This window comes from Panulirus ornatus, chromosome 3 (genome assembly GCF_036320965.1).
Source record: "Panulirus ornatus isolate Po-2019 chromosome 3, ASM3632096v1, whole genome shotgun sequence".
NCBI classification, from domain to species: Eukaryota; Metazoa; Arthropoda; class Malacostraca; order Decapoda; family Palinuridae; genus Panulirus; species Panulirus ornatus.
In genome coordinates this window covers 66,858,182-66,884,126 of record NC_092226.1, presented here as the reverse complement: position 1 = coordinate 66,884,126, position 25,945 = coordinate 66,858,182, and the positions used below count along the sequence as shown (strand labels likewise).

Here is a 25,945-nt window from a genome sequence, read left to right as displayed (position 1 = left end):
TGAAGATCTTGTGGATTTATGTTCTGAAAAAGACTGGTGATTGCATGATTGGGAATACCTGGTTCAAAAAGAGAGAGATAGACAAGTATACATACATGAGTAGGAGAGATGGTCAAAGGGCATTATTACGTGTTAATTGATAAGCACGTAAAAGAGAGACTTTGGGATGATAAATGTTCTGAGAGGGGCAGCTAGTGGGATGTCTGATCATTATCTTATGGAGGCAAAGGTGAAGATTTGTAGAGGCTTTCAAAAAAAGAAGTGAGAATGTCAGGGAGAATAGATCTATGTGCTGAGAGTAAATGAGCTTGGAAAGGAGACTTGCATGAGGAAGAACCAGGAGAGATTGAGTTTAGAATGGCAAAAGGTGAAAGCAAACGATGTGAGGGGAGTGGTTGAGGAATGGAATGTATTTAGGGCAGCAGTGATGGCATGTGCAAGAGTTGCATATGGCATGAGAATGGTGGGAGGTGAGCAGATTAGAAAGGGTAGTGAGTGGTGGGATGAAATAAAGTTGTTAGTGAAAGAGAAAAGAGAAGTGCAAGGAAGGAGTGCAAATGACTGGGAGATGTATAAGAGAAAGTGAGAGGAGGTCAAGAGAAAGATGCAAGGGTTGAAAAAGGGGGTTAATGAAAGTTGGGGTGAGAGAGTGTCATTAAACTTTAGGGATAATAAAAAGATGTTTTGGAATGAAGTGAAGAACATACATAAGACAAGATAACTAATGGGAACATCAGTGAAGGGGGCAAGGAGGAAGTGATAACATGTAGTGATGAAGTGAGGAGGAGATGGAGTGTGTATTTTGAAGTTTTATTGAATGTGTTTGATAATAAAGTGGCAGATGTAGGGTGTTTTGGTGGGGTGGTGTGCAAAATGAGTCAGGGAGAGGAGTTTAGTGAAAAGAGAAGAGATAGTGAAAGCCTTGCAGAAAATAAGATCCAGCAAGGTGGTGGGTTTGGATGATATTGCAGTTGAATTTATAAAGAAAGGGGTTGATTCTATTCTTGATTGGTCGGTGAGGATATTCATTGTATGTATGGACCATGGTGAAGTGCCTGAGAAGTGGCGGAATGCATGTATAGTGCCGTTGTACAAAGGCAAAGGGGATAAAGTTGAGTGTTCAAACTACAGATGCAAAAGTTTGTTGAGTATTCCAGGAAAACTATGGGAGGGTATTGATTTAGGGGGTGAAGGCATGTACAGAGCATCAGAGTAGGGAGGAGCAGTGTGGTTTCAGACGTGGTAGAGGATGCGTGGATCAGGTGTTTGCTCTGAAGAATGTGTGTGAAAAATACTTAGAAAAACAGATGGATTTGTATGTAGCATTTATGAATCTGGAGAAGGCATATGAAAGGGCTGATAGAGATACTTTGTGGAAGGACTTAAGAGTATATGGCATTGGAGGTAAGCTGCTTGAAGCAGCGAGAAGTTTTTTCAAGGGTGTAAGGCATATGTAGAAGTAGAAAGAGAGGAGAGTGATTGGTTCCCAATGAAGGTCATTCTGCAGCGGGGGTGTGTGATGTCCCCATGGTTGTATGATTTGTTTATGCATGGGGTGGTTAGGGAGGTAAATGCAAGAGTTTTGGAGACAGGGGCGAGTATGCAGTCTGTTGGGGATGAGAGGGCTTGGGAAGTGAGTCAGGTGTTCTTCGCCGATGATACAGCTCTAGTGGCTGATTCGAGTGAAGAACTATAGAAGTTGGTGACTGAATTTGGAAAAGTGTGTGAAAGGAGAAAATTGAGAGTAAATGTGAATAAGAGCAAGATTATTAGGTTCAGTAGGGTTGAGGAACATGTAAATTGCGATGTAAGTTTGAATGGAGAAAAATTGGAGGAACCACAACATATCTCCCGATACATCACTCCCTCACGACGGAGATATCTGGGAGTGGACTTAGCAGTGAAAGTGAGTCACTGTGTGGGGGAGGGGCCAAAAATTCTGGAAGCAATGAAAAATGTGTGGAAGGAGAGAATGTTTTCTCGGAGAGCAGAAATGGGTATGTTTGAAGGAATAGTAGTTCCAACAATGTATATGGTTGTGCAGAGGAGGGTGGATGTGTTGGAAATGAGATGTTTGAGGACAATATGTGGTGTGAGATGGTTTGATCAAGTAAGTAATGAAAGGGTAAGAGAGATGTGTGGTGATAAAAAGAATGTGCTCGAGAGAGCAGAAGAGGGTGTATTGAAATGGTTTGGTCACATGGAGAGAATGAGTGAGGAAAGATTGACAAAGAGGATACATGTGTCAAAGGTGGAGGGAACGAGGAGAAGTGGGAGGGAGACCAAATTGGAGGTGGAAGGATGGATTGAAAAAGATTTTGAGCGATTGGGGCCTGAACATACAGGAGGGTGAAAGGAGTGCAAGGAATAGAGTGAATTGGAATGATGTGGTATTCCAGGGTCGATGTGCTGCCAGTGGATTGAACCAGGACGTGTGAAGCATCTGGGGTAAACCATGGAAAGGTTAGTGGGGCCTGGATGTGGAAAGGGAGCTGTGGCTTCGATGCATTATACATGACAGCTGGAGACCGAGTGTGAACAAACGTGGCCTTTGTTGTCTTTTCAAAGCGCTACCTTGCGCACACGCGGGGGGATGGGGTTGCTGTTTCATGTGTGGTGGGGTGGTGGCAGGAATGGATGAAGGCAGCATGTGTGAATATGTACGTGTGTATATATATGTATATGTCTATGTGTGTGTGTGTATATGTGTATACGTTGAAATGTATAGGTATGCATATGTGTGTGTTTGGGCATTTATGTATATACATGTGTATGTGGGTGGGTTGGGCCATTCTTTTGTCTGTTTCCTTGTGCTACCTCGCTAATGCAGGAGACAGCGACAAAGTATGATGAAAATAAAAATAGAGAGAGAGAGAGACTGAGTTTGAATGAATGTGCCCTTTTTTGTGTTTTTCTGGTGCTTCCTCGCTGAAGTGAGGGGGTAGCAATGCTATTTCCTGTGGCGGGTTAGTGATAGGAATGGATAAAGGCAAGCAAGTATGAATATGTACATGTGTATATATGTATATGTTTGTGTATGTGTTTGTACATGTATGTATATGTTGATATGTATATGGGCGTTTATGTATATATATGTGTATATGAGTGGATGGGCCACTCTTCATCTGTTTTCTGGCGCTGCCTCGCTGATGCAGGAAACAGCGATTATGTATAATAATGATATATATATTTTTCATACATATTCGCCATTCCCTGCATTAGTGAGGTAGCATTAAGAACAGAGGACTGAGCCTTAGAGGGAATATCTCACTTGGCCCTCTTCTCTGTTTCGTCTTTTAGAAAATTTAAAAAACAGGAGGGGAGGATTTCCAGGCCTCCACTCCCTCCCCTTTTAAAAAAGTCGCCTTTTACAACACAAAGGGGATACATGGTAAGTTTCTCTATCCCCTATCCTCATATAAGGAAGCATAATTTGATACTGTTGTGTTGTATGGTTAGTAACTAAGCAATTTGAAATTGGTAAGCTTGAGAGTTATGACATATGTCTTAGAAGTAGAATTAAGGGAATGGATGCATAAACTGATGGAAAGAACTTGAACTATACTGTCAAGAAAGAGGAGGTGTATGATGATATATGTTTGGGAGCAGGTAAAGGAAATTAAAGAATACATCCTGGAATTAATAGCTGCATATCATGGAAGAAACAGTATGATTAAATTGGCTGTAATTACTTGAAATATATGAAAAAGATATGAAATAAGAATATTCAAGAGCCCAGCAAGAAAGGAGAGGATCTTAAAGATAACTCAGTAAAATAAGGATTTTGGAAGGAGGGCTTACTGGAACCTTTCAGAGAAGACTAGACAGATAAATGAAAATTGTTTTTAATAAACCCAAGACTTACAGATATATGGCAACAGAAACAAGTGTTGTGAAACAAATTGTGTGTAGAGCAGTAAGTGCTAATGTGTCTTGTGGCAAAATCATGTAGATATTGATGGGAAAGTTGGTAGGCGTGGTTGCTGAATTTTATTATCCTTTCAAACAGCTCTGTAGCCATGATTTTAGATGTCAGAAATCTGTTGAAAAGTCCTTTGCTTATTGAAATGGTGATTTTCTTTATGCTTTACATTATGCATGAGGTTCTTTTCTTATTCAAGAAAAGTGAATGCAGCCTATGTATCAGATAAAGCACAGTGTCTTTAGAGAGGAAATTTGATGAGTATATATCCCCTCATTAGTTTGATACTTTTTGTGGGGATTGACATAATGAGCAGCTGTCCTTTACTTAAGTTTGATTTTTTATCCACATTCCATTGCCTAATTGGAAAAGATATGACATAATTGATAGGAAAAGACATTGAGAAGTAATGATAGTCTGTGGTATGCATAGCAGACTGTTGAAAGTTGCTATAGCTTTTATGATGGACAAAGTATTTGCATAAGAATAAATGTGATTTAGAATTAAAACAAAATGGTTGTGTGTTAGGGTTGTGTAATGTCATCAAAGATGCTTGAGGATCACAGGGATGAGGCACAGTGTGAAGTGAAAGCAAGAGGGGATGATGATTGGGCACAGGTGAGCCATGATGGAACAAAACAGAGCCACTTATATATTATATGCAGATGATACTGTTCTGTTAAATGAATAAAAGCAGGAGAAAACTTGAATGACAGATCACCTAAATATTGTGTTTAGAGGGAAGGGGATGTTAAAGGCAGTTGTGAGTAGAATGTTTAGTTTTGAAAGAGATTGACATTTGTTCTGTGGTATCATTTTGAATGGAGTAGTTGTTAATTAGTTTAGGCTTATAGGAATGATGATCAGTAAGGTTGGTAATGGGAAGATTAAGTTGAGAGTAGAGTCATGCAGTAGAGAAGATATGGATGCAGTGAGAATTTTGGTGAAAGGAAAGACTTTAAGAGTAGACTCTTTAAAGAGCATGTTTGATGGGAGTGGCTGTCCCATTTCTTATGTCTGAATGTGAAATAGTAGACTATGTCAGTCAAGATAGGTAAAGAAAATTAAGACCATACAAGTGTATGTTCCCTGTTGTATAGTTGAACTCAGCAGAATAGTTAAAGTATGATGTGAGATGTGACAAGGATATGTGATGTGAAGAAAATGTTTGAAAAATTTATGAATTGAAACCATCTAAAGTAGTTGGTTGAGAGATGATAGTTTGTTAAAGATATGTGGTAGTTTGGTTGAAGTTACAAGGGTAAGAGATGGTGTTAGAGATGTACATGTGCTCTTTATAAAAAGAATTTAGGGTTAAAAGTTTATGACAGATGCAGTTAATGATTAGTTTAGTAGTTTAGTGCTAGATGGTATTTCAGATGGTATTGCTTGAGGAATAAGATTTGAATATGTGCGATGCAGACATTTTGTGTATGAGGTTGGAGGTGTGAATTGAAGGGGTTGTGTCTTTTTATGAATTTGCCAAGTATGAGGTTGGAGGTGTGAATGGAAGGGGTTGTGTCTGTTTATGAATTTGCCAAGTGTGAAATGCAGAAAATGAAAAGAACTGCTTATGATAAGAGCAGTCTTTTTTCACATTATCACACTGGATTTGAATTAAAAGTATGTGTTAATGAGCTAAGAAGTTGTATGTACTTGATCCATGCCATGTTTTAAAGAATGAAATCAAAATTGATGGTTTGCTATTTAGATTTCTTTTGTCCTGAAATAGACTTGCAAAATTTAAACAGCACATTGGTGCAAAACAAACTGATATGTTTTGTATAAAGGTATGTGGAGCCCTACAATTGTATTTTCATTTTTTTTCTGCAAAGGAATTGATATCTTTCATTTTGCTGTTATTATTCCTTCTTCAAACAGAAATGATTGAAGATTTACCTGACTCCTGAAGTTACTGGTCACTAGTGAACGCAGGTAAAAAACATGCATTACATTTTAGCAGAAAGTAATGGTAAATGTTCATTGTGTATTTGAATGAGAGTAATACCATTTCATTATACCCTAAGGCCTTTCTTGCCCACAATGCAACTACCATAAGGAAGACACTGAGCACTTACTACTCATTTGCCCTGCACTTTCTGCATGTAGATGTACACACAACATCACAACACTACTATGGCCTGTGGGGCCAACTGGTGGATGTGGCGAGTTTCTGAGGGCTGCAGGAGCCTCATGAGGATAGAAGGAATTCCTGGGGCAGGAAGGTAAGGTTAGGTAAGGGAAAGTAAAGTAACACTAAATGAACATTGTATGTTTGAACAGATGTTTTGTAAAAAGGTAATTCATTTTAGAAGGGAAAATCGTGGAGATTAGAAATGCAAGCTTCAGGAAGAACTGAAAGCTTGAACAGATAATGTTCTACCTAGAAATGGCATTGAAGAGAAGGAAAATATTGAATTGAGTAAGGAATAATGATAAGTGACTTTGTCCTTTTTATTGGAATTACTCTTCTTTTCATTTTAGAAAACAGCCTTACCAGTTTTAGATTGTAAGGTTATTGTCTCTGTGTCCCACTTTAGAAAAAAGGTTGCTTCATACAAAATTCTGGTTCAGCTGTGTATTAGTATTGATCTTGCAAAATATTGGGGTTAAAGTTTTAGTTATATTAAAAAACTTTTCAGTCTAACAAGTCAAAATAACTCAATGTACTATTAAGAAGACATCTTATACTAAACTTACCTCATGAGAATGCAGTTGAATGAAATGTACATAGACATCCACATCATTACCCATCATCTTTGTGGAATAATACACTGACATCCATAATATAATCCATCACTGTTGTGGAATAATATTGTACAATTTTTTTTTTTCACTAAGACTAGGAGTTAGTGGCTGCCTTCCTTGATTTTATTTGGCTTCCTGCAAAATTTTAAGGCTTATTTGCATGAGTTTTGTTGAGTTTAGGGGTAGATTTTAAGTATAAAAGTTTTTTCCACATTTAGAGACGGGGAATCATGGAGACAAAGACATGCTTTTTCATCTATATATTGTCTAACATTTAATATTTTGAAAGCAGAGTTGCTTATCTGAGTTTGCCTGGGCTTGACATATCTCTCCTTTGGATGAGGAATGTAGTTTACAGTTACGAATGCTGTTAAGCACCAGATGGCTACATCTTGTCCTCCTTTCTTTTGATTGGTGATTTTCTACAGCCAGTTATTAAGGGAGGAGCAGTCACTTCTTTTGATAATTTCATTTTTTGGGTGGTGGTTTTTAGCTGCCTGACCATGAGACAGATCATTGGCTTATCATAAGTGTAGAAAAAAGTTTCTCATTAAAAAGAATTGTTTCAAGATAATTTATGATGACTTAAGAGGTCATACAGTGATTATTTTAAAACAAAATAACTTTGGTCATATACTGGCCTTCATGTTGCTTGTCTCTATCACTGAGAGAATAGTAAAGATAGAATCTGCTTCTCAGGAGTTTAGGAAAAAAGACTTAAGAAAGTTGAAGTTTGAATTTAGTTCCATGGATCATAATCATTGATCCCTTAAATAGAACTTTAGCAGACAGATGTGTGATGAAATATTTTACTGAAATGTTCCAATTTCTCATTGAATGGAAAATAAGGGACTTTGCCACAGTTGTTATAAATCTCTGAGTTATATTCACAATGATAGTGTTTGACATCTGTATGCCTTTATTGTTAATGACTTATTGTAAAAGTAGTTAATGTGTGATGTTCTGCAGAAAGTAACGTATTAAGAAAACCACTAGGTTTTGTCAGTGGATTTGTTTGCTGTCATGGTCTTTTTGTTTAATTCTTGGTTGTATTAGTTTCTTGCTTATGTAAACTAAGTTTTATTAGTGCTGTCGTAGTTCATCACTATCTGCAATCAAGGTTTGAATATTTTATTGGCTTTTATTCCTACCTGTGAGGTTCCAGTGGAACATAAATTTAGAAAAAAAAGGCTAACTCTAACTAGGGCTACTGCAATCTTTGCATTTCCTTTATCAGTGCATCTGTGTGTTGGTTCAAAATTATCTTGAAATATTGCAATGTGCATTTGCAGACTTCAACAACTTCCAGTCCAAACATGAAGTCTGGTCGGCCGTCCTTCAGTGGATCAGTTGGTAGACCAGCTTGGGTGGAGAAAGAACTGGCCGGAAGAATCAAGGTGAGATAAGGCCACTGCAGAGATTGATATGTGTGAAGTTCATAAGCAGAGCACTTGGTGTTGCTACCTCACTGAAGATTCATAGTGTATTTAATCACTACAGTACTTAGTTTTATTTAGATGGTCAGAAGTAGCTAGTGACTTGAGTCTTCATTATGCATGGCATTTTATATTTTACTGTGGAACCTGGGGAGTTTCCTTTTTCTTCATCACAAATGAAATGATGCACTTTGAAATGTCCATATTTTGAGAGTGGTAATACATGGTGTTAACATTATGATGGATAGTCTTAAGATTATGAATTTGGGAAGTATATACAGGATTTGAAACTGTAAACAATAATTCAGAATGAATGAATTTAAAGTTTTGTGAAATTCAGTGATGAGAGAATATGGAGATATATCAAATAGAAATTGTGAAAGGGTAGCAACTAACACAGTTGGTATTTATCAGAAAGTAAATTGAAAAAATTAATCATGAAATATTAGTGTGCAAACAAGTTGGAAAAATGTTTTTGATGTGAAGAAATACAGGTACATGAAGTGAATAATCATCCATAAAACGTATGGAATAGAATAGCATTTATTGTTGTAAATACTAAGAAAGTTAATGCTTTATATATATGTAAGTTTTTATATGGTGCACTTGCTTAATAGTCCTAATGTTGGGAATTACATCTCGACAAAAATTTTGCTTCATTGAGCATACTTGCACACATAAAAAAAATGAATTGTGAATGTGCATTGAGAGCGCTTACTTTATTGAAGGTGAATTGTGCAACCTTTAGTATTTTTCTGTTATCAAGAAAGTATTCCATAAACAATTATGTACTTCACAGAGCTTAGAAGATATATTTTCCATTTTCAGTCTATATACCAGTGGCCCAACATAATTTGGCATTTTAACATCACCATGCTTAGAGTGCCTCCCATCCCCAAATCACTGCTTAACATGGGCTAAATGATCACAGGATGCTGACCAAAATGAGTCATTACTCTCTAAGGTCTTATATTACTGCTCTCAGTTTCGCCACTTGACTACATGCTCACTCGAGATTTACTTGCTAGGATACCTGGAAGCATCTAGAGACCTTTTGTATTATGAGACTGAGTTGACAGTTAGATAAGTAATAGCTTTAAGGAAGTGATGGATTACAGAAGTTTACACTGATTTTGGAAAGATAGTTAAGCCTGTATTTATAATGTATCTAGGTTTTCACTTTTTTAGGGGGAAAATGAATTATACTGTGATGATGTGTACTCTGTCTTGTAAGTTGATATTATAATTTACTGGATAACAGGACTCAAAATAGAATGTATGATTTCTCAGCAGTCTGATTTACCTTTGACTTGTGAATGAGAATTAGCTGCATCAGTCTAGTTTTGAAGTCATGTTTGTCTTAATAGTAGCAGTCTGATACTTGGCATCCATTAATATAGAAGATCCAAGAACTCCAATGCTATAACCACCTTATACTGATGTGTGATAACTTGGACTGTAGCTCATGTTAAAACACAGTTGTATCAGTTAGTCAGAGTCCAAGCATCATATCATATACCTGCAAGCCGTATAGCTCCAGTCAAGTTCAGCCAATTTAGACTTCATGCACCACTTGTCACGTACTGCACTCTGCACTGCACCTGGGGCATGAGTGTATATGAGAGATGTCCGGCAGTGTGTTACATCACTATCTTCACCTACTGATATCAAACTGTGCATGGATTATAGTAGTTTCACTTTTCTGAAAAAATTTTAAATTTCAAGATTTTATCTGGTGATGTCTTGTGCCCAGGAACATATGTTACTGCACTGAAACTGTAGAGAGAAAACAAAAAAGTTTTAGGTTACCTCCATAGTATCTCCAGAGCCCCCTACAAAAAATATAGTTGTCCTAATAGTGATTCCAGAGCAGTGGCAAGTGCAGTGTGTACATAGTTTGGCAAGTGCAGTGTATACATAGTTTTACAGATCAGTGTTACCGTGTAGTGAGAAATTTAGACAGGTTTTCATGTTGTGCACTTTGAATTTCTCTATATTTAAAGGGAAAAAAAGAAAGAAGTCCTCAGTAAAGAAATACTGAAGAACACCTCATTCCAGTTACCAGAAATAACCGTATTTTTTGTAGTATTTTTTTGTGTGTGTTTACTATACCAGTATTTCTTTGTGGATGAAGTATACCAATACCTGTGATTTTAGGTGTTTGCTGTACGTGTACCTAAAGGTTAAAGGCAGTTTCATGTTGATCGTAAAAGTATGCACTTGAAGATATTTAACATTATTATGTTGCAGTTTTATCCAAATATGTTTAGGTAATACAAATGAATAAGCAACGAATTCAAACCAGTGATACAAAAACAACAGTTCAATTTGCACCTATTGCAATAGTAAGCTTTGTCATCTGCACATATTCAGTTCTGCAAAAACATTTATGGTAATCCAAGCAAAATTTTTTGCATGATTAAATCTACATTCAGTGATAAGAATCAGTGACTTTCTCTAACATTGACGATATGTTTTGTAAAGAAATTAATAATAGACAATATAAGAAAAGAAAATATTTGATATGGATTTGCCATTTGTCTCAGAAAATACATCTCAGAGAGGATTAAGAGTTTGTTTTCGCTAGTTTGATGAAGGAAAAAGCAGGTGAGTATACGAGATACCTAGAATGCCATACTAAGCTAGTTACTCAGACCTGAGCTATTTATGATTATGTGCTCCATTGTGAATTCAGGTTTATTGTTTAGATTTCTTACAGTGGTCTTCTGGAACACCTAAGAAAATGTCAGATAGAATGGCTGAAGTGGTAAGTGGTAAGTTTGATGTTATCCTAAAGAAAGTTTTTTTTCATCATTGTCACCTGTAGGAGTTGGTTTATAAACTTTTCATAGGTTCCAAATAAGATAGTTGTTAGATTGTTTGTTTTAGAAAAGGATTTTCATGAATTGTTTAGAGTAGTAAATTTAAGATACTATTGTTTTGATAGTTATATTGGTCAGTCATGCAGTCCTTGTGACCATATTTGCAATTTGTTTACCTTGAGGGTGGCCATAAAGATTATTATTATGAGAGTTTGACCGAATATGTTTGTATCACAAAGAACACAGATCTCACAGGCCTTTTACTTGTAAGTACATTTATTTTTTGTTAATAGTTATGTGAATGGTGTAAGGATAGCTGTTTTAAATCCCTTTTGATATTGTTTTGCTAAATTCTACCATGTGTGTGTTGTCATTATAAAGCACTGTGGGGTCTTATGCTTCAGTACAGATGTCAACCATGATTGTGAATCACTTTAACAGCAATTCCAGGAATGTGTCAAAAATGTAAGTTTGGTGTCATTAATGTGTTCACTTATCTGTAGTAAATAATGTTTCTGAAAAAGTGTCCTTTTAGAACTAGCACTATGATCAATGACAGGATTGCACACAGGGCCCTCTTATCTCAGCACACATGGAAGAATAATTAATCCACTTAAGCTGTAAATGAAGGTAACTGAAGAGCTGAGGAAAGATAGACTGATATTTTGTAAGCAGACACAGTTAGGGAAAATACAAACATTTCCCATCATCAATTTATTAATGAAAAGTTTTTGGTAGAAGGTTTGCTGCTTGGTACTCTGGTTCAGCTAGACCTTATTTTTTGAAATCACTAATGCTTTATACAATGATTCCAGATTCTTTTATGTTTTTAGTTACCCGAGACTATTAATCTTCATCATAGAGTACTTATTCAGAATAGTGAACTTCAGTTCAAAACTTTTATTCAGTATATAATATTACACAGAAGAAATTGATTTCACTCATAAATGAATTCAGTTAAGGTACTGCAAAATGATGTAGACATAAGAATCAGAAAAAGAAAAATGTTTAACTTATAGGCAGACAGTAAAGTAGGAGGCATATCGAAGGACATTTGAATGAGACCTAATGTTCTGACAGTGAATTATATCTTATAATAACAGGCTGGGTAATAAGAAATAATCATCTAATATACAGTTGCATCAGGAGTTAAGTTCATTTCATCAAAGCTCAAGTTGCTTTGTAGTATAGTCAGTAGTGTCTTTACAATGTAATTTTCTTAATTAGGACATTCTTCTCATTCAGAATTTCTATTATCCAACTTAATGGTATTACTTGATATATGAATAAGATACATGTTTTATTATCTTAGTATCATCTTCAAAATATTTTGAGGAAGTGATAGCTTAACAAGAAATCTAATACCCAAAGCTTGGTGATGAGTTTCTTCACAGGAGAATAAAATCATTTGATTCTTAGCTAGTGGCTTGAGTTAAGCATTGATCATGAGGTTTCAGATAACGTAAGTATGACTTTGGGATTACCACCAAGAACATGCCTAGAACACTCTGTCCTTTCAAAAATTAGCATGTTCAGATTATTGCAAAAGTTTTGTAGTTTGTAGCCATAGAGACGCTAGCTTAATTTTAGGGGAAGTTTCAAGATGGCCAGCTTCATTTATGATGATTTTCGCTCATGCATGTAGGTCCCTTAGAATTTCAGAAAAGTTAACACTGGGTCTTTGGTCAACAGAAAATTTCCCAGATATTTGAAAGAATGTTTCACAAGAAAGATTTTTTCTTATAGTATCAGTTTTACATGATGGGTGTTTTGAATGCAAAGGGGAGTAATGTGGCAGTTGAGGGAATAATTGGTATACATGGGGTGTTCAGTGTTGTAAATGGAAATGGTGAAGAGCTTGTAGATTTATGTGCTGAAAAAGGACTGGTGATTGGGAATACCTGGTTTAAAAAGCGGGATATACATAAGTATATGTATGTAAGTAGGAGAGATGGCCAGAGAGCGTTATTGGATTACGTGTTAATTGACAGGCGCGCGAGAGACTTTTGGATGTTAATGTGCTGAGAGGTACAACTGGAGGGATGTCTGATCATTATCTTGTGGAGGCTAAGGTGAAGATTTGTATGGGTTTTCAGAAAAGAAGAGTGAATGTTAGGGTGAAGAGGGTGGTGAGAGTAAGTGAGCTTGGGAAGGAGACTCGTGTGAGGAAGTACAAGGAGAGACTGAGTACAGAATGGAAAAAGGTGAGAACAATGGAAGTAAGGGGAGTGGGGGAGGAATGGGATGTATTTAGGGAATCAGTGATGGATTGCGCAAAAGATGCTTGTGGCATGAGAAGAGTGGGAGGTGGGTTGATTAGAAAGGGTAGTGAGTGGTGGGATGAAGAAGTAAGATTATTAGTGAAAGAGAAGAGAGAGGCAGTTGGATGATTTTTGCAGGGAAGAAATGCAATTGAGTGGGAGATGTATAAAAGAAAGAGACAGGAGGTCAAGAGAAAGGTGAAAAACAGGGCAAATTAGAGTTGGGGTGAGAGAGTATCATTAGATTTTAGGGAGAATAAAAAGATGTTCTGGAAGGAGGTAAATAAAGTGCATAAGACACGGGAGCAAATGGGAACTTCAGTGAAGGGCGCAAATGGGGAGGTGATAACAAGTAGTGGTGATGTGAGAAGGAGATGGAGTGAGTATTTTGAAGGTTTGTTGAATGTGTTTGATGATAGAGTGGTAGATATAGGGTGTTTTGGTCGAGGTGGTGTGCAAAGTGAGAGGGTTAGGGAAAATGATTTGGTAAACAGAGAGAAGAGGTAGTAAAAGCTTTGCGGAAGATGAAAGCCGGCAAGGCAGCAGGTTTGGATGGTATTGCAGTGGAATTTATTAAAAAAGGGGGTGACTGTATTATTGAGTGGTTGGTAAGGTTATTTAATGTATGTATGACTCATGGTGAGGTGCCTGAGGATTGGCGGAATGCGTGCATAGTGCCATTGTACAAAGGCAAAGGGGATAAGAGTGAGTGCTCAAATTACAGAGGTATAAGTTTGTTGAGTATTCCTGGTAAATTATATGGGAGGGTATTGATTGAGAGGGTGAAGGCATGTACAGAGCATCAGATTGGGGAAGAGCAGTGTGGTTTCAGAAGTGGTAGAGGATGTGTGTATCAGGTGTTTGCTTTGAAGAATGTATGTGAGAAATGCTTAGAAAAGCAAATGGATTTGTATGTAGCATTTATGGATCTGGAGAAGGCATATGACAGAGTTGATAGAGATGCTCTGTGGAAGGTATTAAGAATATATGGTGTGGGAGGCAAGTTGTTAGAAGCAGTGAAAAGTTTTTATCGAGGATGTAAGGCATGTGTACGTGTAGGAAGAGAGGAAAGTGATTGGTTCTCAGTGAATGTAGGTTTGCGGCAGGGGTGTGTGATGTCTCCATGGTTGTTTTAATTTGTTTATGAATGGGGTTGTTAGGGAGGTGAATGCAAGAGTTTTGGAAAGAGGGGCAAGTATGAAGTCTGTTGTGGATGAGAGAGCTTGGGAAGTGAATCAGTTGTTGTTCGCTGATGATACAGCGCTGGTGGCTGATTCATGTGAGAAACTGCAGAAGCTGGTGACTGAGTTTGGTAAAGTGTGTGAAAGAAGAAAGTTAAGAGTAAATGTGAATAAGAGCAAGGTTATTAGGTACAGTAGGGTTGAGGGTCAAGTCAATTGGGAGGTAAGTTTGAATGGAGAAAAACTGGAGGAAGTAAAGTGTTTTAGATATCTGGGAGTGGATCTGGCAGCGGATGGAACCATGGAAGCGGAAGTGGATCATAGGGTGGGGGAGGGGGCGAAAATCCTGGGAGCCTTGAAGAATGTGAGGAAGTCGAGAACATTATCTCGGAAAGCAAAAATGGGTATGTTTGAAGGAACAGTGGTTCCAACAATGTTGTATCGTTGCAAGGCATGGGCTATGGATAGAGTTGTGCGCAGGAGGATGGATGTGCTGGAAATGAGATGTTTGAGGACAATGTGTGGTGTGAGGTGGTTTGATCGAGTAAGTAACGTAAGGGTAAGAGAGATGTGTGGAAATAAAAAGAGCGTGGTTGAGAGAGCAGAAGAGGGTGTTTTGAAATGGTTTGGGCACATGGAGAGAATGAGTGAGGAAAGATTGACCAAGAGGATATATGTGTCGGAGGTGGAGGGAACGAGGAGAAGTGGGAGACCAAATTGGAGGTGGAAAGATGGAGTGAAAAAGATTTTGTGTGATCGGGGCCTGAACATGCAGGAGGGTGAAAGGAGGGCAAGGAATAGAGTGAATTGGATCGATGTGGTATACCGGGGTTGACGTGCTGTCAGTGGATTGAATCAGGGCATGTGAAGCGTCTGGGATAAACCATGGAAAGCTGTGTAGGTATGTATATTTGCGTGTGTGGACATATGTATATACATGTGTATGGGGGTGGGTTGGGCCATTTCTTTCGTCTGTTTCCTTGCGCTACCTCGCAAACGCGGGAGACAGCGGAAAAAAAAAAATAATAATTATGGTGAGGGAATATTGATCTCAACACTTTTTGTCATTAATTAAAAGATTGTGCAATGCTGTATCTTTTACTGTTTTTGTTATTTCTGTCATAACTGTGGGTGAATATTGAAAGTAGTAAAATAGGTCAGTCACTGCCTATATGACACCCAGTTTTATAAGATCTTAGCTCTTTATTCAAAGATCATGTAGAAAATATGGCTCAAAACTTCACCTTCTCTAACACCAGTTCATAAAAAGAAATAGACATGACATTCTTTTATTTCACATTATTGATTCAAGCTGCTGTGACACAAACATGTACCATTATACCTCTTCCCTCATTTTCTCTGTTATCAGAAATGGTGTTGTGATTCTTTAAGGAGTGTTATTTGTTGTTGTTATCTAGTCTCTCTGCCTCACTAACACATGGACTACTGGCATTCTGTGTACAAATGTACAATCTCTCCTTGTTATATGTAACACTTAACTCACACAGCTCATTCATCATAACTGTAGATTTTCCTGCAGTGAACACTATGAACTGGTCCTGCCTTTTGACAAAATGTTAGGAGTACTAGATAGAAGTAGTAGGTAGAAACATTTAGGCAGGAGCATTAAGTAGAAATATTTGGTAGAAATAGTTGGTAGGAGCATTACATAGAAGTAGTCTGTAGGAACAGTAGGTAGGCACCTCAGAAAACACTGTACTAGAGTTACCTTCTGACAGTGGCTTGTTAGGGATGAGGCATTAAAGGCTAAGAACCAGCACTGGAGTTCACTAGTAATGGAAACTCTAATGCTATAGCCTTTGATTGAGATCTAACTGAAACAAGCATCAAAGATATAGATAGATAGTTTTTCTCCATATACCAATCTTCAGTTTCTCAGTTGCATATAGTGGTATTCCAAACCTTGTTGTGAAAAAAGGAAATAGGAAATCTTAGGGCTTTATGGTTTCCAGTGATGTTCCAGAAGGCCAAGATTTTTTATTGTTTCCATCACCTTTAGATAGGGTTCAGTTAATCAGGTAGGAAGTTGTCCTTTGTCATCACAGCAGATACTTTATTTGGCTTCAGTTACATTAGTTAAGATTGGAGGGGTCCATATGTGTTCTTGGTGTTTTAAGTATGTTTATGTACAATATCCAGTCATTTTGATTTGAATTCCCAGAATACCTTATAGTTAAGTCATGAAAAAATTATCATATATCAGTGAATCACAGATCAGTAATAAAAACTCTTAATGTTGATGTGTCTTAAAAGAGATACTTGAGGGAAATACGTATTTTTATTATTATTATTTTTATTATTATTATTTTTATTATTTTTTTTTTCCGCTGTCTCCCGCGTTTGCGAGGTAGCACAAGGAAACAGGCGAAAGAAATGGCCCAACCCACCCCCATACACAGGTATATACATACGTCCACACACGCAAATATACATACCTACACAGCTTTCCATGGTTTACCCCAGACGCTTCACATGCCCTGATTCAACCCGCTGACAGCACGTCAACCCCGGTATACCACATCGATCCAGTTCACTCTATTCCTTGCCCTCCTTTCACCCTCCTGCATGTTCAGGCCCCGATCACACAAAATCTTTTTCACTGCATCTTTCCACCTCCAATTTGGTCTCCCACTTCTCCTCATTCCCTCCACCTCCGACACATATATCCTCTTGGTCAATCTTTCCTCACTCATTCTCTCCATGTGCCCAAACCATTTCAAAACACCCTCTTCTGCTCTCTCAACCACGCTCTTTTTATTTCCACACATCTCTCTTACCCTTACGTTACTTACTCGATCAAACCACCTCACACCACACATTGTCCTCAAACATCTCATTTCCAGCACATCCATCCTCCTGCGCACAACTCTATCCATAGCCCACGCCTCACAACCATACAACATTGTTGGAACCACTATTCCTTCAAACATACCCATTTTTGCTTTACGAGATAATGTTCTCGACTTCCACACATTCTTCAAGGCTCCCAGAATTTTATTATTATTATTATTATTATTATTATTATTACACTAGACTTCCCTCTGCTTGATTCCATCCTAAGGTCATGTGAAAGTTTGAAATTGATTTGTTAAGCCCCTGAGGACTGCCAGAGTGAAATTACTAGCCTGAAACTGTAATTTTTGATATATTATTATCAAAGCTGATATATTAATTTCCTTTTGTAAGAATATAGGTCTAAATGCTGAACCCAGTATTTATAGTAACACCATTTGGCTAGTCAACTGGTGAACCACATTATTTTCTTTTTCACATTAATGCTGCAGGTATACTAGCACATGACAAGAATGCCTATTTCTGAATGAAATTCACTTTTGTATGATTGCAGCCAGTTGCTAGGATTCCTTAACCTAAACATTTAGTTTGTAAACACATATGAGTGAACAGAATGCTCATGAATTGGCCTGTACAGAATTTGAAATGTGGGAGGATCGCTTTCAGGACATGTAAGGCAACCCTTGTTACCAGTGGTGAATTGCTAGATATGACTGTAGGTTACAATAATGTATTGGTTGAAAAACTCCCTTTTGTTATCTTTTCTCATAATTGTTGTTCATTTTCCTCTAGCCAGCTATATTACCTATGTAAACCAAATTACTGATGAATGATGTTTGAGTCTTTTCTAACATTGCTGTACTGATCTTTGACAGATGACTTTTAGGGTTGAGATATATGTTGATATACCCATGCATTGGTATAACTGATGACTATTTCTTTTCGTGTGGGACTGCCTCCAGAAACAACCATATGTCTTTGAAGCTCTTATGGGTACAGAAAGATAATCCTAAAGATAGGTGATATTTGTATTTGAACATGATGTACCAAAAAAGTTGCATATTTCTTTCACCAACCAAACTTCAGTGCTAATTTTTATTGAATTGATTTGATAACCATTGATCTGATTGAGAAACTTATTACTTTGGGAAATGGAAGGAGTATAATAGCTTACTTTGGTCTTGGCTATCCCATAGCGATTGGTTGTTTCAGGATAATGGACACTTTTCATAGGTAGCTCATTCAGTTGTAGTTTAGATGCCTAGCTTTTGAAATTAAGTCTTTTGAATTCACGCTGTTGATTAAAGATGGAAGTTTTAAACCAAAACTGACTTTTGTGATTATAGATTTTGGTCTTGCATAATAACATACTTTTTGTCCTGTGAAAGGCTTTGACTCATGATATTAGGCATAATTAAAGGGTGCATATAAATGAACTGTGATAGTATGTGCACTTAATTCATCACATGTAAATAAAGATGGAGCTAAAGACTATAGATATGTGCATTACACTATAATTTGCTGTGTTAAAGACTTTATCGTTTATTCCTGTGCCTCTTAAAGTAATTTTTTCAAGTCAGTCCAGTTTCCTAATTATATGCATGTTTGCTTTTATGAAATGGTTTGGTGAAAATGTAGAAAATGATATAATTGATATAGTTAGATTTATCGGGAACCATTAACCCATTTCATGTATGTATAACAAAGGTGGTTCATGTGGAGTTTATCAAACGTTCCTTTCTTCAGACCTAAAGTTTTGATTTTTGTATGGCAAATGCTTAGAAATGTATTTTGAGGAATTTTGCTGTAACATTTGTAAAACTTTTTTGTCTACGACATTTATGATTTACTCTAGCATTTTACAGGATGGATGTTATTTCTGAGTGGTTTGTTTCTAATCATTATTATGCTTATCTCAGAGGGGTTTGTTTCAGTTTATTATTATGCATTTATAGAAGATTGAACTTTAATGAGTTTGGGGAGAGTTTGTATAAAACTTTCAGAATTAAGAAGTTAAAGGATAGATGATAGATTCATCTAGTGTGATTAAAGTTTTAGGAAAGGTATTAGTTGCAATGAACCACTTACCCATAATGGTCTTGTATGGGACCATAGGTTACTTTTATTTTTGTCATCAATAATTGGCCACTATGCAGAGGTGCTTTTTAGGGTTTCCTTTACATTTGGCACAGGTTTAAGGTAAGATAGAGACCTAATGAACATAACTTTTTTTTGAAGTTGTCAGATGGTAGCCATTTTTTGTGGTAAGAATATTTAGTTTCAGCTCAATATATAAAAAAAGGATGATTGTCACTTTCCCATTTTTAATCTTATCCAAAAATCCCTTTGTAAGAGTTTTTTCCATGTTATCCCAGATTTGTGCCAAATGTTTTATTAATACCAATTATTTTTAATGCATGGTAATTTGGTACATGGTATAATAGCTTAATATTATCTGCATGTAATTGTTTGTGCAATTTCCACACAAAAGCAGGAGCATGGATTTTTCTTACGTTCAACAAAAGGGGTGAGATATTTTGGTGAACATAATCCATATCATAAATTTTTTGCTTTGTTTAAATTAAACTAGTTGTTATCTTGTGTTTATACATTTTTTTCTGTATTGGTGTGTAGACAACCACTAAAAAAATAGCAGCACAGATTTCCTTTACATTTTGAAGGAGTTTAAGGGTCTGTTGTTGCATGATGAATGTCAAGAAATAATGTTGAATAATGAGATGGTCAGCCATTTGTAATCAAATTATGTTTTTTCACACATGCAAGATAAGGATGTCCACCATTTGATGTTTAAATATTGATTGGACACTTTTTAGTAAGAGTTCTTGTCTTTGCATAACATTATATTTGTGGTTGATGAAAAAATGAGTGCATCCATTGTCACATTTATAGGTTACATATTGTTTAGATATGTGCAGCATACAGGCTAAACAATGCTTCATTGATCTTTCTGATGAAATAAGGATTATCCTTTTTATCATTAGTTGTTCTTATCATGCAGCACCTGCACCTGATCACCTGCAACACTGTCTCATACCCTACACTGCTTCATAGAGTTTCATATTCCCATATCTTTATGTTCTGTTGTTCCCTGTGTATTTTTGGTTCCCCTTCTTTCTTCCACTTATTCTTTCCATCTGTTAGTTATCCATTATCTCTGTCTTCATATGCAATAACACTGGATGAATTGCATTGCTAATAGTCACACAGATTGGTTATACAAATTTTTTTGCTATTTGGAATTGACCTAATGATTATAGTCTTCTGTAACTAGTTTGTATTTGTTTACTTTGCACACTGAATTGATTTGTCTGGTAAACCATGCATTTCCCTTTATCCTTGGCTCTCACAGACAAAAGTGCTTTTTCTACACATGATAATCAGTAATTTTCTGACATCTGAAGATCCCTTCATCCTTAATAGCTCACTCACAGAGTCTCTCCATCTCCATCAACTTGTTTCCATGACTTGTACGTTATACTATCATATATGTTCACCAATATTTCATCTGCCTTTCATTGCTATACTACATGACCAGGCTCTCTTACATACATCTTTCTTGAGATGACCTACCAGGTATCTTTTTCATTTCATTGTCAATTTTTCTTCTTTGACTTTCTGCAGTAGTGTGTTGTTTTTTCTTCTTTCAAATCATAGATGCATCTATGAAATCTTGGACTTCACCCTTAGAAGTCTTTTCATTCATCAATGTTTTCAGAAGATTGTTTAGGTCTTCTAATATTAATCCACTCAAATCCTACATTTCCAGTACCATCCATGTTATATGCCTTAATCACCAGAACCTTCTTCACAAGTTTCAATTACTCTCATTTCAAATTGTTATTGCATTGAAATTTCATCACTTTCAGATGAAAGAAGCCTCCTATTACATTTATTTTCAACCTTTTCCAGTTCCTGTTCTGATTCCACTAACAGCAATATCTGTATCCAACAGTTTATGGCAATTTTCATTCTGTTCCATCATGATCCTCTTGCAACAAATCAGCTTGTCTCTTTGTGTCTCTCATTCCCCAATCTGTATAAACATCAGACAACCATGGGAATTTTGAATAACATTAACATTTTTCAGCATTTTTGGATATTTCTCCCTCATACTGCCATTTATTATCATGTAGGTTCTGCTTCACTGGTATAATCTCTTGAGCATTCACCAATCTTCCATGCACACTTGAATTGTGCAGATTTCCTTAGTCCATCTAGGTAACTTCATATGCATTTGATAAATCAACTTTGCATTGTAAAAATATTTCTAGCTGTGTACAAACTTTCATCCTACATATTTTGTGTCAGTTTACCTCCTTACAAAATAGCTAATTAGTTTCTTTGAAATTATCATTCAGCCAATTGCCAAAGTTGTTTTTGCTTTGATTTTATTTGCACCTGCTTTGCTATTGTCTTTTATCCATCCAGAATTCTTTCATATTCACATACTCAGGATCTTTTGTTATTCATTTACTGTGGATCGTGCTTTTCACTGTTTGCTGCCTATTTCTCACAATTTTCAACAAGATTCTTTCAGAATGTCTTTCTACACTTGACAGCTTTCAGAGGATGCATGCCATCATCTTGTCCTGTCAAGGTAGCTGGAATTCTACATGGAAAGACCCCTTCAATAGCCTCTTTATAGGTTATAGTTCATTGGGGTTAAAGGGAGGGAGATTATGGATTGGTTATGGAGAATGTATTTCAAGTAAGGAAACAGAGATATGCTGTAATGTTATTGAAAATGGAAAAGAAAGAGATGTGGATGGAGGAATCATATGACATGGTGAAAGGTAGAAAAGGTTTTTATGAATGAGGAGGCAGACCAATAAAAGATAGATGATTGTGAGAAAAATAGTGAGTGCTAGCAGTAATTCTGATGTAAAAGCCAGGAATTATTATAAACCATATACAAAGGAGATGTTTTATGCATGCTGGTAGAAAAATAAAAAAGATGTCTCATTTGATATGCCTTTTAAATTATTATGAAATGCTTTGATAGATAAAATTTGAGTAGACATATGAGTGAGCTGTAAGATTTAATGTCTTCTTCTCTGTCTAAATGGTATTGGTGTTAAAGTTAAAACACAAATAGATAGAGCAATGGACAGATGAATAGATGAATATCATAGATAATAAGTAATGGTTATGCAGACAAAGATCATGACTATGATTTACTCATTAAAAAAAATCTTGTTTGAAATATATGTTTTGTATAATATAAGAAAGTTAAAGTTAACCAGATATTTTGTATTCCAACTATGAAGAACTAATCTATGAATTTTGTTGCTCTGTCAGGTACCACACTCATTTGCCCTTCACAGTTATACAACGCCAACCATCTGCCATTACTGCAAAAAGCTACTAAAAGGTATGTTTATATAAAGAATTGTTTTATATATATTTTAGTATAGCAACTAAAATCTTTCTTTATTTCCTTTTTTGTAGTCTGTTTCCTTCATCAGAGACATGACCTTAGGAAAAGACAAGGAATTGCATTATTTAGTGATATATACTGTGTAGAGTCATGTTTAATGCACTAAACCCAAAACCTCCAATCCATAGCCAAGACCCACAGAATTGTACCCTGGTTCGGCTGATTGATGACATGTTCCCCCTGTTTACCACATTACTCCAGTTTAGTCTGTCCCATCTCATATCCTCTTGCATGTTCAGTCTTCAATCTTTCAAGGATCACTCACCTATCCATCCATCTCCAGTACAGTCTTCTCCAAGTCCTTACCCTGTCCAATTCTGACACATATACACTCTTACTCTGCCTCTCCTCACTCATGCTCTCCTTTCCCAACCCATTTCAGCACATCCTCAAAAGCTCTTTCAAACATATCCTTCTTACCACCATGCCTCTTTTTATCTTATGATTTTTTAAGCTATCCACCTCATCATACCATATTGTCCTCTTCCATATCTTTTTATCTATGGCCCACAACATTCTTCCTTACATCACTGTTGTTACTGTTATACCATGATACATGCCCATCTTTACTCAAATAGATAGTAACCGTCCTTTCCACACATCTCTCAGTACACCCATCCTAGGCTTACTTCAGTCTCCATGGCTCCATCTACTGCTGTTTTCAGTCGCAACCATCTTAAAACACTTCTTTTCCTCCAGATACTCTCCATGTTCAACCACCTTGTCTCTCTCTTGTGCTAATCTCTGTAACCTTACTTTTATTTACATTAACTCTCAGTCATTTTTCTCCTCTTACACACACTACCAAACTCAGCTCCCAGTTTATGCAGTATCTCACTCAAGTCTGCCACCAGAGTGTTATCATCAGCATACAATAACTGACTCCTTTCCCAAACTTCCTACCCCCAAAAGACTGCAAAACTACTCCTGTGTCCTAGACCCTCATGTATACCTCCCTCACCACCCCATCCATAAACAGACCAAACAGCCATGGTAACATTAAACAACCTTACCACAGACTCACCTTCACCTGGAGCTACTCACCCTCCTCTCTTCCTACTCTCACACGCACACACACACACACACACACCTTACTATTTGAGAGTAATTACTCACTGATTTTAATAGCTTTCTTCCCACTTCATGTATCTGTAGTACTTTTCGTAAGGCATCTCTGTTAACCTTATGAAACGCTTTCTCCAGATCCATAAATACCACATAACAAATCCCTCTCTTTCTCTATAAGTATTTCTCACATAGATTCTTTAGCACAAACACCTAACCCTCATGCCCTCAATCACACAACTTAACAGTTATGCTCAAAGTACTTATATTTCTGTAAGACAAACATCTCTTTTGTCCTCATTGTTTTTATACTGTGGCACTATAAAGGCAATTCTCTAATCCTCAGGCACCTCATCTTGAGCCCCACATATATCGAAAATCCTGACTAACCAATTAGCAAAACTGTCACCCCCTTTCTTGAGATATTCAGCTGCAATCTCATCCACTGTAGCTGCTTTTCCATATTTCATCTAATGAAATGCTTTTACCACATCTTTTCATTTCATTGCACCACTTGTCATGACTCATTTTTGTCATAATTCTACATCCCAATCACCCAACATCTGCCTCTCTATCATCTAACACATCTTGCAGTCCTTGAAAATACTCGCTCTGACTCCTCTTCACCTCTTCTTTTCCTGTTACTACTTTCCTTTCCTTTTCTTTCACTTACAGTCTCATTTGTTCTTTTGTTCTCCTCTTGCTGTTCACTTCCTTCCACTTTTTCATATTCTTCCTGATGTTTAATGATGCTCTGTCACCCTAACTCTCATTTGCCACATTTGCCATCTTTTTTAATCCCTTCATTTTGAACTCTTGCCACCTCCTCTTGTACATTGCCTGTCACTCACACTCCTTCCTTGTAGATATTACCCATATAGCTGTTTTCTCTTTTCCTTTCTGTAGCTACTTAACTTCCTAATTCACCAGTAATTACACTTTCTCATATTTCTCATATTCCCACATTCCACTTCCATTCTCACCTTTGCCATTTTTCTTCCACTTGCTCCTAATAGAGTCCTCTTTTCCAAGCCCACTCACTTTTGCCACCCTTTTTCTGTGTATATCATTTCCTCTTTTTGTAAAGCCAATACAAGTCTCTGCCCTCGCTTCTACCAAGAAGTGAGCAGACATTGCACCAGATGCCCATCTCAGCACATTTACATTCAAATGTCTCTGCATGCTTATCAGTAAGGACATAATCCAATAATGCCTGCTTGCCATTAACCACTCTCACCCATGTGTACGTGTGAATAGTCCTCCTCTTTAAACCAGATATACTTGATCACTAATCCATTTTCACAAGCAGTTCACTATTTTGATTCACAGTGGATACCCTATGCCTTCCAATTATACCCTCACCTCCCACATCACCCATTCTTGCATTCAAATCTACCATCCCTGTTACTCAGTCTTTTGTGGGTGTTCATTGTTCTTGACTTACTATAATGGAAGAATGAGGTTTTTGATTCAATAAGTGTCTAAGTTGCATATATGTTCCTTAAGAAATTACAAAATTTTAGGATTTGATAATTAGGTGTACATCTTTGGGTGAAGCAGTTTCATATCTGTTATGAAAATTTGCATTTTTTCTGTTCTCTGAAATCTGCTCAGGGAACATGAAATATATTCCCTTGGAATGTTTGTCAGGATCTTTCCAGCTCCTCTGAATCATGAAGAGGAGGCACTAACTTTTGCTCACCCTTTGCAAATGACCTTAGGGTGATCGCAGTCTCTCACTCTTTGGGTCCAACCTGTCATTCTGTGACTTCTAATGAGCTGACCTCATAGACTCACTCATTTCCATCCACATAGAGCTCACAATTTTTTGCACTCTTGCACCTTCTCTTTCTCCCTCCTCACACTTCAAGATGCATAAGCACCATCAGTTGCCAGCCTCATGTAATCTGCTTTCATTTTTACCTGCATAAGTCTGGGGCTTACTTCCATACGCACTTTCCCACATTTCCACAAATTCACTGTCAGTAAAAGCTCTACCCCTTCCATAGCTCTCACCTTCACACAGACCCTTACCTTTAACTATGTGGCTTTTCCAAACTATTCTTCCCCCTCTCCTCTTGAGCTTTATTTCAGTCTGAGGCAGAAAAGACAAATTTCTTTCCTCAGACATACTACCTGTTTCTCCCTTCTTCTCATCTTGTTTACATCCAAGCTCATTCACAACCCCCAGCCTGACCTTCAAGGAGGATTAGCAATTCTCGCTTGACTCCTTATGTT

The 25,945-nt window shown here is 36.9% G+C and overlaps 1 protein-coding gene across 1 annotated transcript in view; it reads left to right on the top strand.

Annotated features, from left to right (window-relative positions):
- Positions 1 to 25,945, top strand: part of PKD (serine/threonine-protein kinase D3) — a 272,661-nt gene that overhangs the window by 207,157 nt on the left and 39,559 nt on the right. The window contains exons 9-10 of the mRNA XM_071681853.1: positions 7,963 to 8,067; positions 22,504 to 22,576. Coding sequence (XP_071537954.1) covers positions 7,963 to 8,067; positions 22,504 to 22,576 — 178 coding nt within the window. The remainder of the gene's footprint in view (positions 1 to 7,962; positions 8,068 to 22,503; positions 22,577 to 25,945) is intronic.